The 15002-nt window shown below is 37.4% G+C and overlaps 2 protein-coding genes across 2 annotated transcripts; both read right to left on the reverse strand.

Moving 5' to 3' along the window:
- Positions 1 to 2540: 2540 nt before the first annotated feature.
- On the reverse strand, positions 2541 to 9942 carry LOC149727350 (fibronectin-like). The gene is made up of 14 exons (XM_089890424.1): positions 9786 to 9942; positions 9208 to 9326; positions 8542 to 8698; positions 8012 to 8152; positions 7371 to 7487; positions 6938 to 7027; positions 6581 to 6674; positions 6103 to 6284; positions 5302 to 5429; positions 4639 to 4801; positions 4261 to 4421; positions 3623 to 3872; positions 3139 to 3255; positions 2541 to 2835 (listed from the first exon to the last, which is right to left on the reverse strand). Exons 1-14 carry the CDS (start codon positions 9829 to 9831, stop codon positions 2735 to 2737), a joined length of 1866 nt encoding a protein of 621 aa, XP_089746550.1. The 5' UTR covers positions 9832 to 9942; the 3' UTR covers positions 2541 to 2734.
- Positions 9943 to 10550: 608 nt separating this feature from the next.
- LOC149727351 (methyltransferase-like protein 27) lies at positions 10551 to 14972 on the reverse strand. Its single transcript, XM_089890431.1, has 4 exons — positions 12542 to 14972; positions 12040 to 12151; positions 11636 to 11756; positions 10551 to 11146 (listed from the first exon to the last, which is right to left on the reverse strand). The coding sequence occupies exons 1-4, from the start codon at positions 12747 to 12749 to the stop codon at positions 10913 to 10915; spliced, it is 675 nt and encodes a 224-aa protein (XP_089746557.1). The 5' UTR covers positions 12750 to 14972; the 3' UTR covers positions 10551 to 10912.
- Between the last annotated feature and the right edge of the window lie 30 nt (positions 14973 to 15002).

The following is a 15002-nucleotide window of genomic DNA, read 5'->3' on the forward strand; positions in this document are numbered from 1 at the left end:
AAAAAATCAAGAAAAGCAAATTGTATGAATTATAGATACGTTTCATCTAAATAACATAAGGATCTGGTGCTGCGAGAATGTTAGAGACAAAAATCAAGTATATTTAGTCAAATAGAGTCTTCACACAAGAATCGTCCTGGCATATGAGCACTATAGATCAGGGTTAGCTTCACTTAATTTATTACAGTTAGCCTAACACAAAGTTAAGTCGATGCGCGCTTTAATACAGGCCATCACAAAATTCACCTACTCTCGCATATTAATTACAGTTTCATAATCATAGTTATAACATTGCTATACTGAACAAATGCGCTTTTCACATTAAACACATAAAACTTATCGCATAATAAATTTAGCACTTCTGTTGTAAACGCTTATTTAATGTTACCAAAGTTTCGTCTGCCATACGGTGAAACTTGCTAAACAAAAGTTGATATAATAAAAATTACGTTTTTATGAATTTTTCATTAAACACCAAACACGAAAAAATTGTATGTTTAACTTATAATTCGTCGCAGTTTACTTTACACTAAGAATATTAAATATAAGAACCTTCATACTTTAACAAAGAACTTTTAGGTAGAACCTCCTACCTGTAGGAAACCTCTTTTTAAAATAACGCTTACGGTTCCGTCACCGCTTAAATTCTGCCTACTCGCTGTCTGTCACGTTGTCCAGAGGTTTTGTACAAATAGCCTCGGGGTTCTGTATACTAGAGATACCTCTGCAATTACATTTAACTACCCATTGAAAATTAGACACCAAAGTGATTCTCCTTTATACATTTGATAGCCAGCCGCAGGGCGTTGGTTCCTTCCTTTGATTTATAATTTATAGTTTCTTATGAGGCTTACCTCAAATTTGTATCTAAACTTCATGGTATGTTGGATTAAAAAGTTCTTGACGCAAAAGCCATGATCCGTTAACCTCTAAACGACATCAACGTCGTTGGTTCTTGCTATGTTTTCTATCAACGCTATGTACAGTTTGCTTGGTTTAATGTTAACTGTATACACGTAGTGTGCGGGAGCTGCAGATATGCCGAGACCTTTCGCCTTTTAATCTTCAGTGGCAAAATCTTAGTAAATACTTTCTCAATCGGACAATGATCAAATGTTCGAAGCTTTATTTTGGAGTCTTGCCATTTGGGAGACGAAATATTGGTATTATAAATTAACGATTATAAAGTAATGGATGATGTCGTTGTGTGCTACACTATGTACCCTTATAATATACCTTATAACATTACATGAAATTCTAATAATGTGCTCCGAATTTGACTAATGAACTAACACTGGCTCAAATCGTAGGGTTCAAGGCGTTCTCTATACGCAAAAGAAGTCTTTACCCTCATACAGAATATACACATATATTGTGTTTGTACGGCTTTGGTATACGCATCAACCAATATAAGTTTATGGTGTCGGTTGTGTATTCGGTAGTAAAACAAGGAATATTCAATAAACTATATAATCGTGTTCCCACAAATCTAAAAGAACGTTGTTTATTGTTAAAACACAGCTAAGAAATATATGGGATATTAGGTTCTAACGATATCCATCTTACTCCATAGTACTACACAGTACATATTGTATGAATTCATTAACATACATATATAAACATGCTCTTGTTGAATTGCAACTTTAAACTAATTGCTTTTATAAGTTCCGTTCGTATCAATACATCCTATTACATTAGGAACCAGCAATTATCTGCGGTAACGTGCTCACAAAAGTAGGAATTAAAATTTCTATGAGATTAGCATAACCACTACCACGCACTTAGTCAACCATATGGTATTTGAAAGCTTATAATTTCATGCAGAGCTTGCAATTAATAAAAGCCGCGAAATATGTGATCGTAAGCTACTTTAGTTAAGCTACCGTACAGACAGGCGCCGTGATGGACGTCACACATGGTGTTAGGTTATAGATTTACAACGCTTTAAAACCACAAGGTTTGTTGCGCATTGTAACTTCTTTCAACAATAAATGGATCGTTTGAGAGGCTTAGGTTCTATAAAACAAACGCGTAAATTCTAAACGGCAGATTATACGAGGCCTACTTGACGTTACAGACATGACGCATACTAAAATACACTCTTTCTATCTAAATGGCGCACTTATACCCGGCTACAATGAGACATATAAACGATAATGCAATAAGTTTAATGGTAATGTCGCTTGGACGTTATACCATTATCATAGCTTAGTGTTCATAACTATTCAACTACTGCAACATGTATACTCTAAACTACTTTACGACTGTTTTGAATTAGAACTTTTTGCATACTGTTTACTTAAAATATATAGTGGGGTAAAACGAATACCGTTAGCACAAAATATTTCATATATATATTCTAATCGTGTTTTAAACAATTAACAAAGCTCTTTAAGAGTCGTGAAGACACAGTTGTATATTTCTGTAAATCTTCTTTGTTTACCACCAAAATGAGACGATAAACAAGAATAAAACAATGTCATCTTGCCCGACCTAGTATATGCAAAACATCTGGGATTATCCAACATAAAACACATCAGTATGTTGCAAAGCTGATGTAATTATCCATCCAATTACGCTGCATGCGATTTACAAGGCATTTCACTAAAGGTCCGAATTAATAGAAGCTTTATACACTAGAACATAATTTACGGAATTTTCGCGAGAAATTTGCATGTTTTGGAATAATGCATCAAGAATGTAATGTAGCAGTAAATGATTAAGAGTTGGCTGGTTAGCAGTCCACGTCACTACGAACGACAACATCAGGAGAACAGCATTTCTGGGATCCAGTAACGTATGGTGTTTGGCCACAGCACAATCTTCGGTCGTCGACTGTTAAAAAGTAATGGTTAATTGGGCACGTAACCATAAAGGTCCCCTTTCTTCAAAAAGTTGTTCTTTATTTGTGATAAAATACGGTTTATTTTTATACACCAGACACACATATCAAGTATTAATACACCTCATGCTTACTGTCGAGTTATAACATGGGTTTACTATCCTCTGCGGCGTATTAGATATATCTCTAGTAGACCGTGTGTTATCCTATAATGTCACCATTAAAATCACCGTATCATACCACTCTTGCCCTCCACTCAATACCCAAGTAAAATGGAAACATATAAAACATCAAACCTTTCCCAAGAAGGAACCTTCCACAGCAAGTATGGCTAATGGTGTGGTAAGGTCGATTGCCGCAACAAGCGTCTGGTGCGATGGATTCCGCTGGTCTTGGCCCTCCAGTACCGAGACCTGTGATACATAATACAGTTATATTAATACACACATGGCATTGCTGCTGGATTCTTAAGAGAACATCTAAGATAAGTTTTAAATGCTACTGATGACCCACGTTACCCTTTGGGTGACTTTGCCCCAAATCTAGAGTCCGTGGCGTGTCACACTTCCAACTTGTACAACATGTTTGGAACTAGACTATATGTATGGATGGTGATGAGTACGTTTTAAGTTTTAAATTCCATAGCTTGTCACGCTACAAGACCTTATTCATATAGAACAGAATGTACATATACAATGTTGAGGCAATTGGCTAACTTTGGCATAAATCCCAGGTCCCATAACGTATCACACTGCAAGATCTCACCCACATATAACCCACCTAATGCTAAACATTCCAATCGCGCCACGGCGGTTGATCCGCCTTGTTCATCTCTTGCATTTGCGCCTTCACCCGGAGGAGGAGGAGCTGGGGGTTCATCTCTAGCTGTCCCTTCAAGGCCCTCTGCTGTATCTTCATACACCACAGTGCTAGCTGGGAATGTTAGTTCGGGACCTTCTATGGCCCCTGCCACACATCTTGTGTGGATTGAATAACCTGAGCTTCTTGGCACGCCTTCCAAGAATGCAGTCTACAATACAAGACGTTATCTTTAATAAATAAGTCTGCACGTTTTTGTTTTACGTTTAAATATGTATATGCGGTTTCCGATTTTTATTATAACACGCAAATTACCAATGACGTTATTCTGCTGCAAGCAGAAGTTGTAAAGTTGTTTCTTTTTTCGTACTATACGGTAACATAGCTACTGTTAGCACATAATATCCCATATTTCCTAATTATGTTTTCAACAGTTAACCAAACAGTTGTGAATATACTGTTATATCCAAAAAGATTGGTTTTAATCTCTTTGTTTGCCACCAAACAGGCCAATAAAAAAGCTGAAATCTCGAACCATTTTATCCCAACCTACCATATATTCTACCTTTAAAATACAATACTAAGAAACATGAACTTACACTTGATATATTGACGTAAACTGGCTTCGGATTGTTGCCGTTCAGTCCTGGGCTGTACATTACTTTAACTACAGGACATTCCCCGTCTTCGGGTTCAATAAACGTTAAAGAAATTCCATCATCAATTTGAGCAATGGACGCCACAACGGGAGTGGGGGGAACTAAAGACATACTTGGTTTAAAGTTTAACTTTCCATTGAGCAATTGAATTGAATGTAACTTACTTTATCCTCGCGTGGCCGGAAAACGACAGTCGTTATAACACGGGTTTAACACCTCGTGCCAGCTTAAGAGTTACCATGTATGTTACTTCGTGGGTGGTTATTTTATTTATTTTTTTCCTTCTTATGTATATGTAATAATTCAAACCAACGTTACCTGTTGCTTGTATAACCTGTACAGGGTTGCTCTCTATTCCGTTTACTATTGTTGTAACGTTGAACTTATAGACCTTCCCAGATTCTAACTCTTGAATACGAGCGTTGATGAATGAAGATGAATGTTCTGCGTTTATCGTTTGTGACAAGTATTCGTCTGTGTGCTGAAATATATATATTTAGAAACGTATTAGATGTGTAGGTATGCGAGTGTCGCAACTATAAATCAGTAATGAAATTAACACCTATATAAACTAAGCCGAGCTGTTATAAATCCCATGAATGTAACCCTGATCTGGTGCTCATATATAGCAGGGCGATTTCGTGTAACCCATATAAAATTGCTACGAAACACTAACAGATAAAATTAAGTCCAATAAATTGTATGATGTAAGGCGTACGAGGTATATATTTCGCCTATAGAACAAAGCAAGGTGGGATCTGGTGTTACGAAACCAATTTCAAGATACATCTTGTTAGACTAGACTTTTGTTACGTTTATATAGCACCGGAGTACCGGGTCAGGTTCGCAGAATTTATAACAGTTAACTTTCCTTATGCTAGGACCAATTGTAAAACATACATAATCAAATCCAACGAATTGTTTAAAGGGATAATTATATCACCCCTATATCAAAGCAAGTTAAGTCATTATTTATCTTACATCGGCATATTCGATGAGATATTGTATTTCTTGATTCCCTGTTAGTTGTTGACGTGGTTGCTTCCATTGTAATGTTACGGAGTTCGAATCGAAAGTTGTAACGTGTAGCTCAGTTGGTGGTAAGGATTCTGTGAAAGTTTTTAAAGTAATGTTACGCCGTAGATAATTTGTTGATATTTTCCGATGTTATATACACTGTGGTGGCTGTATAATTGATTGATGTTTTGCGATTTTTGCGCTTTGGTGATATTTTTAGACTATAGTTTTTAAAGGGAAGAGTTTGTTCTTTTATACAAAACGTCAAATTTCTTGCACATAATGTGGACCACATAATGGAATCATTGCGTTTATAGTTTTGGAAAACTGAAAACGTTTTAGAACTATCTAATATTGTGTGTATAGTTGTAAACAGGAAAACGTGCGTGTATGTACTTAAAATTGGTATAGTTCATCCTATTTGGGAAAGATCATGGGAGCATTTATAGTAAAGCAAAATTGCATTAATGTCCTAAACCATTTAGAAGACTATTTAGTAGGTCTCTGGTTTATTCCAATTAACCTAGGTAAGCTGTAACACATCTAAGTAATAATTAATATAACATAATTCACAGATAATGCAACATAGTTTACGATATACAAAACAAAACATACTCCGACCATGCGCTGCTTAGAATGAAAGGTCAGACGAGACGAAAGAAAGACGGCTGACGTATAGGTAGAAGGCGCAGCGATATAGAAATAATATAATATAATTATACCACAATTAACATGACAATTGCTGTACAATGTATACATACTCACTAGTTGTAAGTGTAACAATGTAGGGCTCAATGCTAGAAACGCCATGTGATATTGTGTTCACGTCTATTCTGTATGTGGTAGAAGGTTGAAGGCCCGATATATGATAAACGTCAAACTTTGGTAGTAAAGGGTCTGGAGTTGGCGCGCTGATGGTTACGTCGTTAGGTGTCGTGTGTATGGAACTGCACATGGTTTAATTTAAATAAATATGTTTAACTTGCTTTATAAGTATGGCTACAAATGTTGTTTTGCTGTTGAGTTTGATATTCGGTATTTCAGTCATTTGGTCTTTGCTATCGTTTTCGAAGAGATGAATAAAAACTCATGTTTTTTCGGTCCTAACACAACATGGTGTGGGACTTCGTTATGAGTAATAAATTGAATACGCAGCAAATAAAATTCGAGTCTTTTTATTTTTCCACGTATTTTGTGGCGTTTAGTGTAGTTTTAACAATGTGTTTCATAAATCTCATCTTACATTGTTTCATTCGCTCCTGCCGGCCTCATTACATGTAGGGAGAAATCGGTCGCTTCCACGTCTTTTGCTTCGACGCTGAAGGGTCGATTCGGTGCTGTATAAAAAGTAGTTGTTCAATCAATTATAAACTTTAACCTGTATGAAAATCGTGAATTTTAAAATTGCTTTTACTGAAACAGTATTTAAAATTGAATAATATTTTTAAAAAAGAACAGTATTTAAAATTGAAGGTGTCGCACGTGGCTTAATGAGTTACTCTACATCTCATGTCTCTTGGCATGCCATGTTGTACAGGAGTTTATTCATGCAATATAGAATACACGTATAGCTCATATGAAGAAACGCTGAACAACTTACGTATTTTTGCTGTCGCTGTAACGAGTTCACTGAATATTTCTTCTCTCTCTGAACCGGTTTTCGCGCGGACGGTCACGGTGTATTGTTTACCTGCACAAACAAAGCACTTTAATCAACTTTCAACCAACTTAAGTGTTCGCCCACGTTCCATCCACTAGATAGTAACACCCGACATCATTTGTGCCGGGGGCCTTAATTAAAACGTTCCCCCTTAAAATAAATACGTTACAACATGTATGATAAAGCCATAAAGGATATATGACGTCACATGATGACGTCACGCGTTACGTCCGGCGTCAGTAAAAAAGGACACCCACAAAGTTACATATGATAACTTGTAAGCGGCCACAAAGTGTGTGAAACAGAACACTCGTGTTATAACGACCGCCACCACACGAGAATGAATAAGTTTTATCCCTCCTTTAATACTCACCGGGTGTTAGACCAGTGTATACAGCGCTAGTGGATCCACTTTCCCCAATTATGTTAGACTGTGGGAAAACTAAAACTCCTTCTTGAGGGTTGATCTGAATATCGTAGCCGGTAATATCTAAAACACAAAACATGGGGGTTAGAAACGCGTTACAATTACCGAGGTAAAATCGCCCTAAATGTGTGGCGCGTAAACTATGTTATAGAGGGCAATTGAGTAGGTCTTTGTCAAGCATCTTGACTTATAGTAGGGTGGGGGAAGATGACACACCTTTTTGTTCTATTTTTTTGTCTCGTTTAATAGTAAATAAAGAATATTCAAAGAATTATAAAACTGTAACCTCACGACGCCCATAAACCGTTGTTGGTTGTTTAAAACACGATCAGGATGTTTGAATATTATGTGTCCCGTCTTCCCCCTCCCCACTTTATCACAAAGATAAGTAATCCACCCACTACTCTAAGTATATGACCCACCCAACATCGTTATCTTCGTGTGCATACTTATCACCAGTTTTATACTTCCGTGGCTTTTTTATCCGAGACCGAATATCTATTTTAACCACCAAAATTTGGCTTCTGCTCTTTTACAAATAATGCAGCCTATGGAAAAAAAATACGTGTTAAAATTCAAGCACAAACCTGTAAATCCATCTGGTTGCTCCCAATCTACGTGAATTCCCACCGTAGCTACTGAATACGTCTCCTCAAACTCTCCAAGTTGAATCTCGATCTTGATCTCAGTGATCGGTCGTAGCTTCAACTGGACGGGCGCTAGTGGCGCTAGAGATTTAAAGCACAGTGTTAAGGATTTGGGCTCTGGCAGTGTGGCTGAGTGGTCAGGCGTATGTGTCTTGGGCAAATGCTTAACGGACAGTACAGTGCGTTCGGTGCTTTAGCGGCTCTGTATAGTTATACGATTGTAACCTGCTTGGCCAAAACACTTAACGGACATTGCTTAAACCCAGTGCTAGTCACCAATGGGTTCTGGCACTCTAGGTGTCGGGCTTATTGAACCAACTCCTTATGCTTGCCACGCTGCAGCACCACTCAGTATTATAGGCTGTATTATTCACGGCCAAGTTACATTTATAATTAAACTTCTTCGATTATCAATAAACATCATGGCCTTATATATTCTATACTCTATATCCATATCACAATATGCTTACCAGTCCACGCTTTAAACGTCATCGGAGGTGATAAAGCTCCGTTTTCAGATTGTCCCCGAACCTCAACCGAGTACTCGACTCCGGGTAACAACCCAGTTATTACTCGGTTCGTTACCATCGGCGATTGCGGTTGGTGGATTATACCGTTGGGAGAAATCTAGAAATAGATCACTTAAATAAGCCATTGCTGCTAAACACATAATAGTATAGTATAGGTGTATTGAGGTAAGATGCAAAAAAGCGCGTTACTTATTGTTAAAAATACGATTAGGAAAGGGGAAGTTATGTGCTAACAGTATCCATATCCCACCCTCTATAATTTCTGGCAAATTTATTTTTCTTAACATTATGTTTCGTATCAATGTTTTGATAGCTTTTACGAGGTTAACGGATTACTTCTTTAATGTCTGTTTTGAGTTTATAAATCGGATTATTATATATTTCTCAGCGGCATAATACCAAGGTGACGACAGTGGTTGAACCGGTACGGCAACGTAAACCCGGTGTCTGCATAAGCCGCCAAAACTCACACCAGCAAAAAATTAAACAACTTTTTTTTAATTAAAAGCCTAAAAAATAAAGAACTTTCTTTAATTAAAAGCCCCCAAAATAAAGAACTTTTTTTAAATAATGTAAAATATATTGTATTAAAAGGGTAACTCTTACCGTAACCGTGTATCTTGCGTAAGCTACAAGCGGTGGTTTGGTCCATTCGACCTTCAATGTGTCAGTTGTTCGTATGGTAACTCTTGGGCGAATCGGTCGAGGTAACTGTTTCCCAGCAACTGACAAAAGCATGAGATTTCGTTATGGCTTATACGAACCGTATGTTATAAGTCGCATAAAGTAGTTAGCTTGCAAAGTTACATACGTGCTAACTTGTAAGCGAGTACGAGGTATATGAAACAGAACACCCGTGTTAACAACTGTTGTTGCCCCACCATGCGAGGATAAATAAGCTACATATGTGGTAACTTGTATAAGCAAGCATGAGGTGCTCCGTATGTAACAGAACACCCGTGTTATAACGACTGTCATTGCTGCGCCACGCGAGGATAAGTAAGTAACACTTATTTATTCATTAATCGGTTTCATCGCCAACTTAAAATGCCTACAATCATATCAATATATACAATCAAAATATATACAATCAAAGCTTCAATCTATCGATATATACAATCAAAGCTTCCAATCATATCAATATATACAATCAAAAACCCAATACTATATTCATATGTACTAACCTAATGCGACCAGCAACCCAAGGAAAGTTATCCTCAGCGTAAACATGGCAACTGGCTCAAATAAACACCAGATTAATTATTACAGTTCACCGACTCGACCGGCTAATTATTCCAATCTGTAACATAAAACACCAAGAGATATTTTAACCACTCGCTTACAAAAACCAAGGATTTAAGCCAGGGTTGGCTCATTAGCTTAATACGTTGTATCACCAGTTCTTTACCTTAAACAAGTTTATCATTTTTTACCCTAATATATAATAAAATAGCTCCTTTTTAATAAAAACATAAACCAAACTATATACGGCAGCGTTTCATTTGCAATAAGGCGAGACATTCATTAAGGTATACCGTAATTACAGCAAATTATTTTATCCTGATTTAAAATCCACAAATTCATCTTTAATCGCTCACACCTCCTGGGCAACTAAATGCAGCAAAACCTCTTTCCAAATGTTGAACCAGCAATACACACAGAAACGCTTTGTTGTCCAATACCCTTAGGCTTAAAACTAATCAACGCAAAATCTCAGACATTTTGATAAAAATCTGTGGTTTGCCGAATAAATAGCCAACGGCGTATGCTTGCCGCATGTTAGGCCGCAGAATGAGGGTTCCCACCAAACGTTATATGTCATGTGAGAACGATATTGCTGGTAATACATTATCGTTTTGGTATTACCAGTTGGGTTAAATCACCATGTATAACTTAAATCCGTTTTTAATTAAAAACCGTCTTGCCTACTGTAAGACTTATCGTAATAAACAGCGTGCATACAATAAAGCATAAACATGCCACGTATTTATGTTGGGTCGTGCAATGGTTTAGAATGGCATATCCACAAAATACTTCACGTGAGATTTTCACGTTAACACTTTACATGTTACCAATCATATACTTGTTTGGCTTCAACCAACCCAACAAAATAGGAATTATTTGCCACTAACAATGTTATAATGCAAAATAACATTTCCCATCGCAAAAAAAACACGTTTACACATGCAAGAATCTGGCGCCACGAAAATGTAACAGACAAAAATAAATCCGTATTATGTTTCACCAAACAAGAGTCGTTTAACTATAAGCATCAGACCAGGGTTAGATTCGCGGAATTTATTACGACAAGCTACAACTTTTTATAAAGGTAGAAGCTCGTCCCAGTCTTAGTGTTTTCAGGATCCTTTGTCTCGTAGTTAACTTCAAAGATCGCCCCTTTCACCGTCCTTGCATTCTCCCATTGCAACGAACCCTCCATCGACTTGGCAATCTCTGCAAGTTTCTTCTCATACGCAGCCGATCTAGGCGTGGTTGCCACCGAGAAAATAATCAAACCACCGCATTTTGTAACTCGCATGAATTCCTACAAAAAGATTTACATATAGTATACGACGTGGGCCAACTCTGTGTATGAATCAGAACACCCGTGTGATAACGACTGTCGTTGCTCCGCCATGCAAGAGCATCAAGTTACACACGTAGTAACTCGTAAGCGAGTGCCGGGTGTATTAATTAGAACACTCGTGTTAACCGCTGTCGTTGCCCCGCCATGCGAGGGCAACAAAGTTACATTGATTTATAATATTCCTGGCAGCAACATTATATACACTCCAAGTAACATACGTGGTTATAACTTCTGAGCGAGGCTGAGGTGTATGAAACAGAACATCTGTGTTATAACAACTTTATTTGCGCCACCATGCGGGGACATCCAAGTTTTATTTATTTATTTAATCGTTTTCCACACTTAGCAAAACCTGTGCGGGATAACCGGCCTATTCGAGCGTAAATCCTCGGTCCCATATCTTGCGACGCTGTAGGACCTCACATATATATTACAAGCAATATTTACCTTAATAGCTTCAGGCTGAACATGGGGTACAGATAATGAACCAAGACATATCACTACGTCATAACTGTTGTCGTCATATGGTAGTGGTTTGTCTGGGAGAATAAATTCTTCAACCAGATTTCTGTGGAATAAATATACGGTATAGGTTGGGATAGCTGGATGTAATATATGTTTACAATCTATGTAAATTATATTTAGTCCGGCATCGACCAGAAGTTACGGCTTCTGCCCTTGTCGCTGTTACCGGTTGTAGATGTGTGTCCTTGCCGCAAGACAATTTACGCATTCGCTACAACCCAATGGTACCTTTTGTGTTGCCAAAACTGCCAGCCGTGCAGAAATCACCTACGGAGTTATATATATGTGGTAGCTCCTAAGCGGGCATTAGGTTTCGTTTCGTTTACCTGTAATTTCCCTTTTCTTTGGCCTTTTCGAGCATCTTCGCTGAGCCGTCTATTCCATCGATCTTTCCTTGAAAGTTTAAGGCTCGCAGATTGTCGGCAACAAGCCCGGTGCCTGCGTGTTTAAACAACACTGGCTATATGTTGTATCGAATTAAACTTGCATGTAGTATAGGGTGGGGAAAGACTTATTTTCATTCAATTTTATCGTCCTATTTGGTAGTAAACAAAGAACGTTTAAAGAATTATAAAACGGTATCCTCACGACTCCCATTGATCGTTTTTAATTGTTTAAAACTTAATTAGGGTATTTAGATATTGTGTGCTGAAGGTGTCCCATCTTACCCCACCCTACTATATATTCGAAGTTGCAAATACTGTAAACTTAAAACCTCCGTACCGGCGGCGACAGGCGATAAAACACAATAAAATATGGATGTTTTGTTTCGTACACCTCGTCACCGCTGTATAAGATTGAACTATTTTAGAATAAAACACCCTTTACCTGCGGCAACATCAAGAACTTGCAGATTCTCATCCTCAAAGTTCGACATCACTTGCTTTAACATATCCGTCGCAACCTTTGGTTCAGTATAACCTAATTTCATACAATCTTCTTCATAGTGATTCGCGTACTCGTTATAATGATCTGAAGTATTTTTCATTCCTATTGAGGAAAACATACGATTCCACGCGACTTGTTTAGCAGACATCTTGAATGTATTATCTAAGCCTAAAAGGAGGTTAACAAAAAGTAACCGGTAACTTATACATTTGTAAGCTTTTCTGGACAGTGAAAAGTTAGTTGCAGAGGAAATAATAATATATAGTAGGGTGGGACGGGACACCTTTAACACATAATATTCAAATATCCTGATTCTGTTTTAAACAATTAACAATTCTCAATGGAAATTAGGAGGATAAGATTTTAAAATTTTTGAATATTCTTTGTTTACTACCAAATAAGACGAGAAAAATAAATGTAAAGGTGTTCCATCTTCCCCACCCTACTATACATTGTTTCTTTCATTGCAATGACTGGGAGAAGTATAAGATAGTTTAAGAGGTTGGAACAAAACGAAATCTAAAATTAAGATAACAAATATTCAACCGTTGCTGCCATGCATTATATAAAGCTGTTCAAGTTCATTTCTAACCTTCTATTCAGGTCTTCCTTATCATGGCCTTATATATCATTAACGCTTGTTAAATACATAGCGATAAAGCTAATAAAAAATATGTCTCCAAAGCAAATGCGTGTATACCAACCACGCTATACACCAAGTAATGTGATTCTGTAAACTTTGAATTGTTGGTACAGGATATGATGGCTGGCGTTCCTTCTATCCTTTAAATTGTTTCCTTTTATTTAATAATTCCCTGATAATGCTTATATGGCGTTGGCCAAGGATTTGGGAACCGATGTGATTTTAAATTCTCAAGAATGATTTTTATGTTAAATATGTTTTGGCCAATATAATAATAATAATGGGCGTGTTTTAACGACTATCGCTTTTCGTTGCTGCGTGTTATAATCTTATGTGTAATGTGTTTAACTTGCTATTATACAGTAGGGTGGGGGAAGGTGAGACACGTTTTCATTCTGTTTTCTCGTCTCATTTGGCAATAAACAAATAACATTCAAAGAATTAGAAAACTGTATCTTCACGCCTCCCACAGGCCATTGTTAACTGTTTAAAACACAATCAGGATATTTGGATATTATGTGCTAAAGGTGTCCCGTCTTCCCCTACCTTAGTATATTAAAAATCGAGTGATGTAATCACATACAACACATACTGATAATCTAATTTATTTCAATAAGTTGGCAAGGCGGTCATACAATGATAGGGTTACCGAGTCTTCGTGTATCTTGTTAATTATTAAACGACAAGAGTAAACACATCGTTACAACGAGGCCTGCTGGACCCTTAAAGCTTCTCGCATATTCTAGTCTGTAGTCTGCTTGACTTAACGGCCAATGATCTCTAATGGTCCTTCAGTTCTGTGGTTGTAAAACAAGTGGTAACTTTCTACTTTATCATCTCATAGCATTTATGAAATAGATCCGCAATGTGAAGAGCTCAGTTCTAATCTGTTTTAATTCGAGTTGCTAGGCGGTAGAGCTATGTTATGGACAATATTACAGCTTCAAGTGCGTATAGTGTAGTGGTTGTATCTGACCATAAGGGAGATTTGTGTGACAATAGCTAAGTGATGGTATAGTATCAAAGGACATTATTATTACCTTGTGGTAAATTGGAAGCCGCATATATAGGCCGCTATAGATTTGAACCAGGCAGAGAACGCTTGTGTAACGTTGCTTTGAATTATTTATTACACTTATATATATACCATACTATATATTGAGATATGAACGATTACGTTGTATTTCAGACTGAGACCCCGTTCTAGTAAGAAGGGGTTCTCACTAATCATTAGCTTGACGATAATCGGTGTTAACCGAGCCAGGCGCTGCTCAAACGCGTTTTATATCTTTACTGCGGTTTGTGGCAGGTATATATATTTGCTGAGCAATATAGTAGCCATACGTGGACGAGCAACGCTGTTAGCAGAAGGAGGTGTCTGTGTTTCAGGGTAGGTGATGTAATGTAATACATCTATATAGGTTTCAGTACAAGCACTTTCTTTTAGATGGAGAAAAGCTTGTAGAGTATAGGTAATGGTCCGGCAGCTGTCTTGCCTATTCATATCAAACCACCGTGAGATTCTAGCATTGAATTCTTATCAAGCCGTTATACCACAAGCTTATGAATAGTGATTTGGAAACAACCAAAACAATAAATGTTTAGTTAGGTCGTTACTTTCGGTTGGTGGATATGAAAGTGTTTTACCATACTTGCGATTTAGGTGTTAGTTTGGGCCTCAGTTAGTTGATCTCAAAAGGCCCTGTCTTTCTTTGAACGTTGAATTAAACCATTGAGAATAGGCTCGGTTGGTTCTAA

The sequence above is a fragment of the Ciona robusta genome, chromosome 12, assembly GCF_009617815.1.
Source record: "Ciona robusta chromosome 12, ASM961781v2".
Classification (NCBI taxonomy): domain Eukaryota; kingdom Metazoa; phylum Chordata; class Ascidiacea; order Phlebobranchia; family Cionidae; genus Ciona; species Ciona robusta.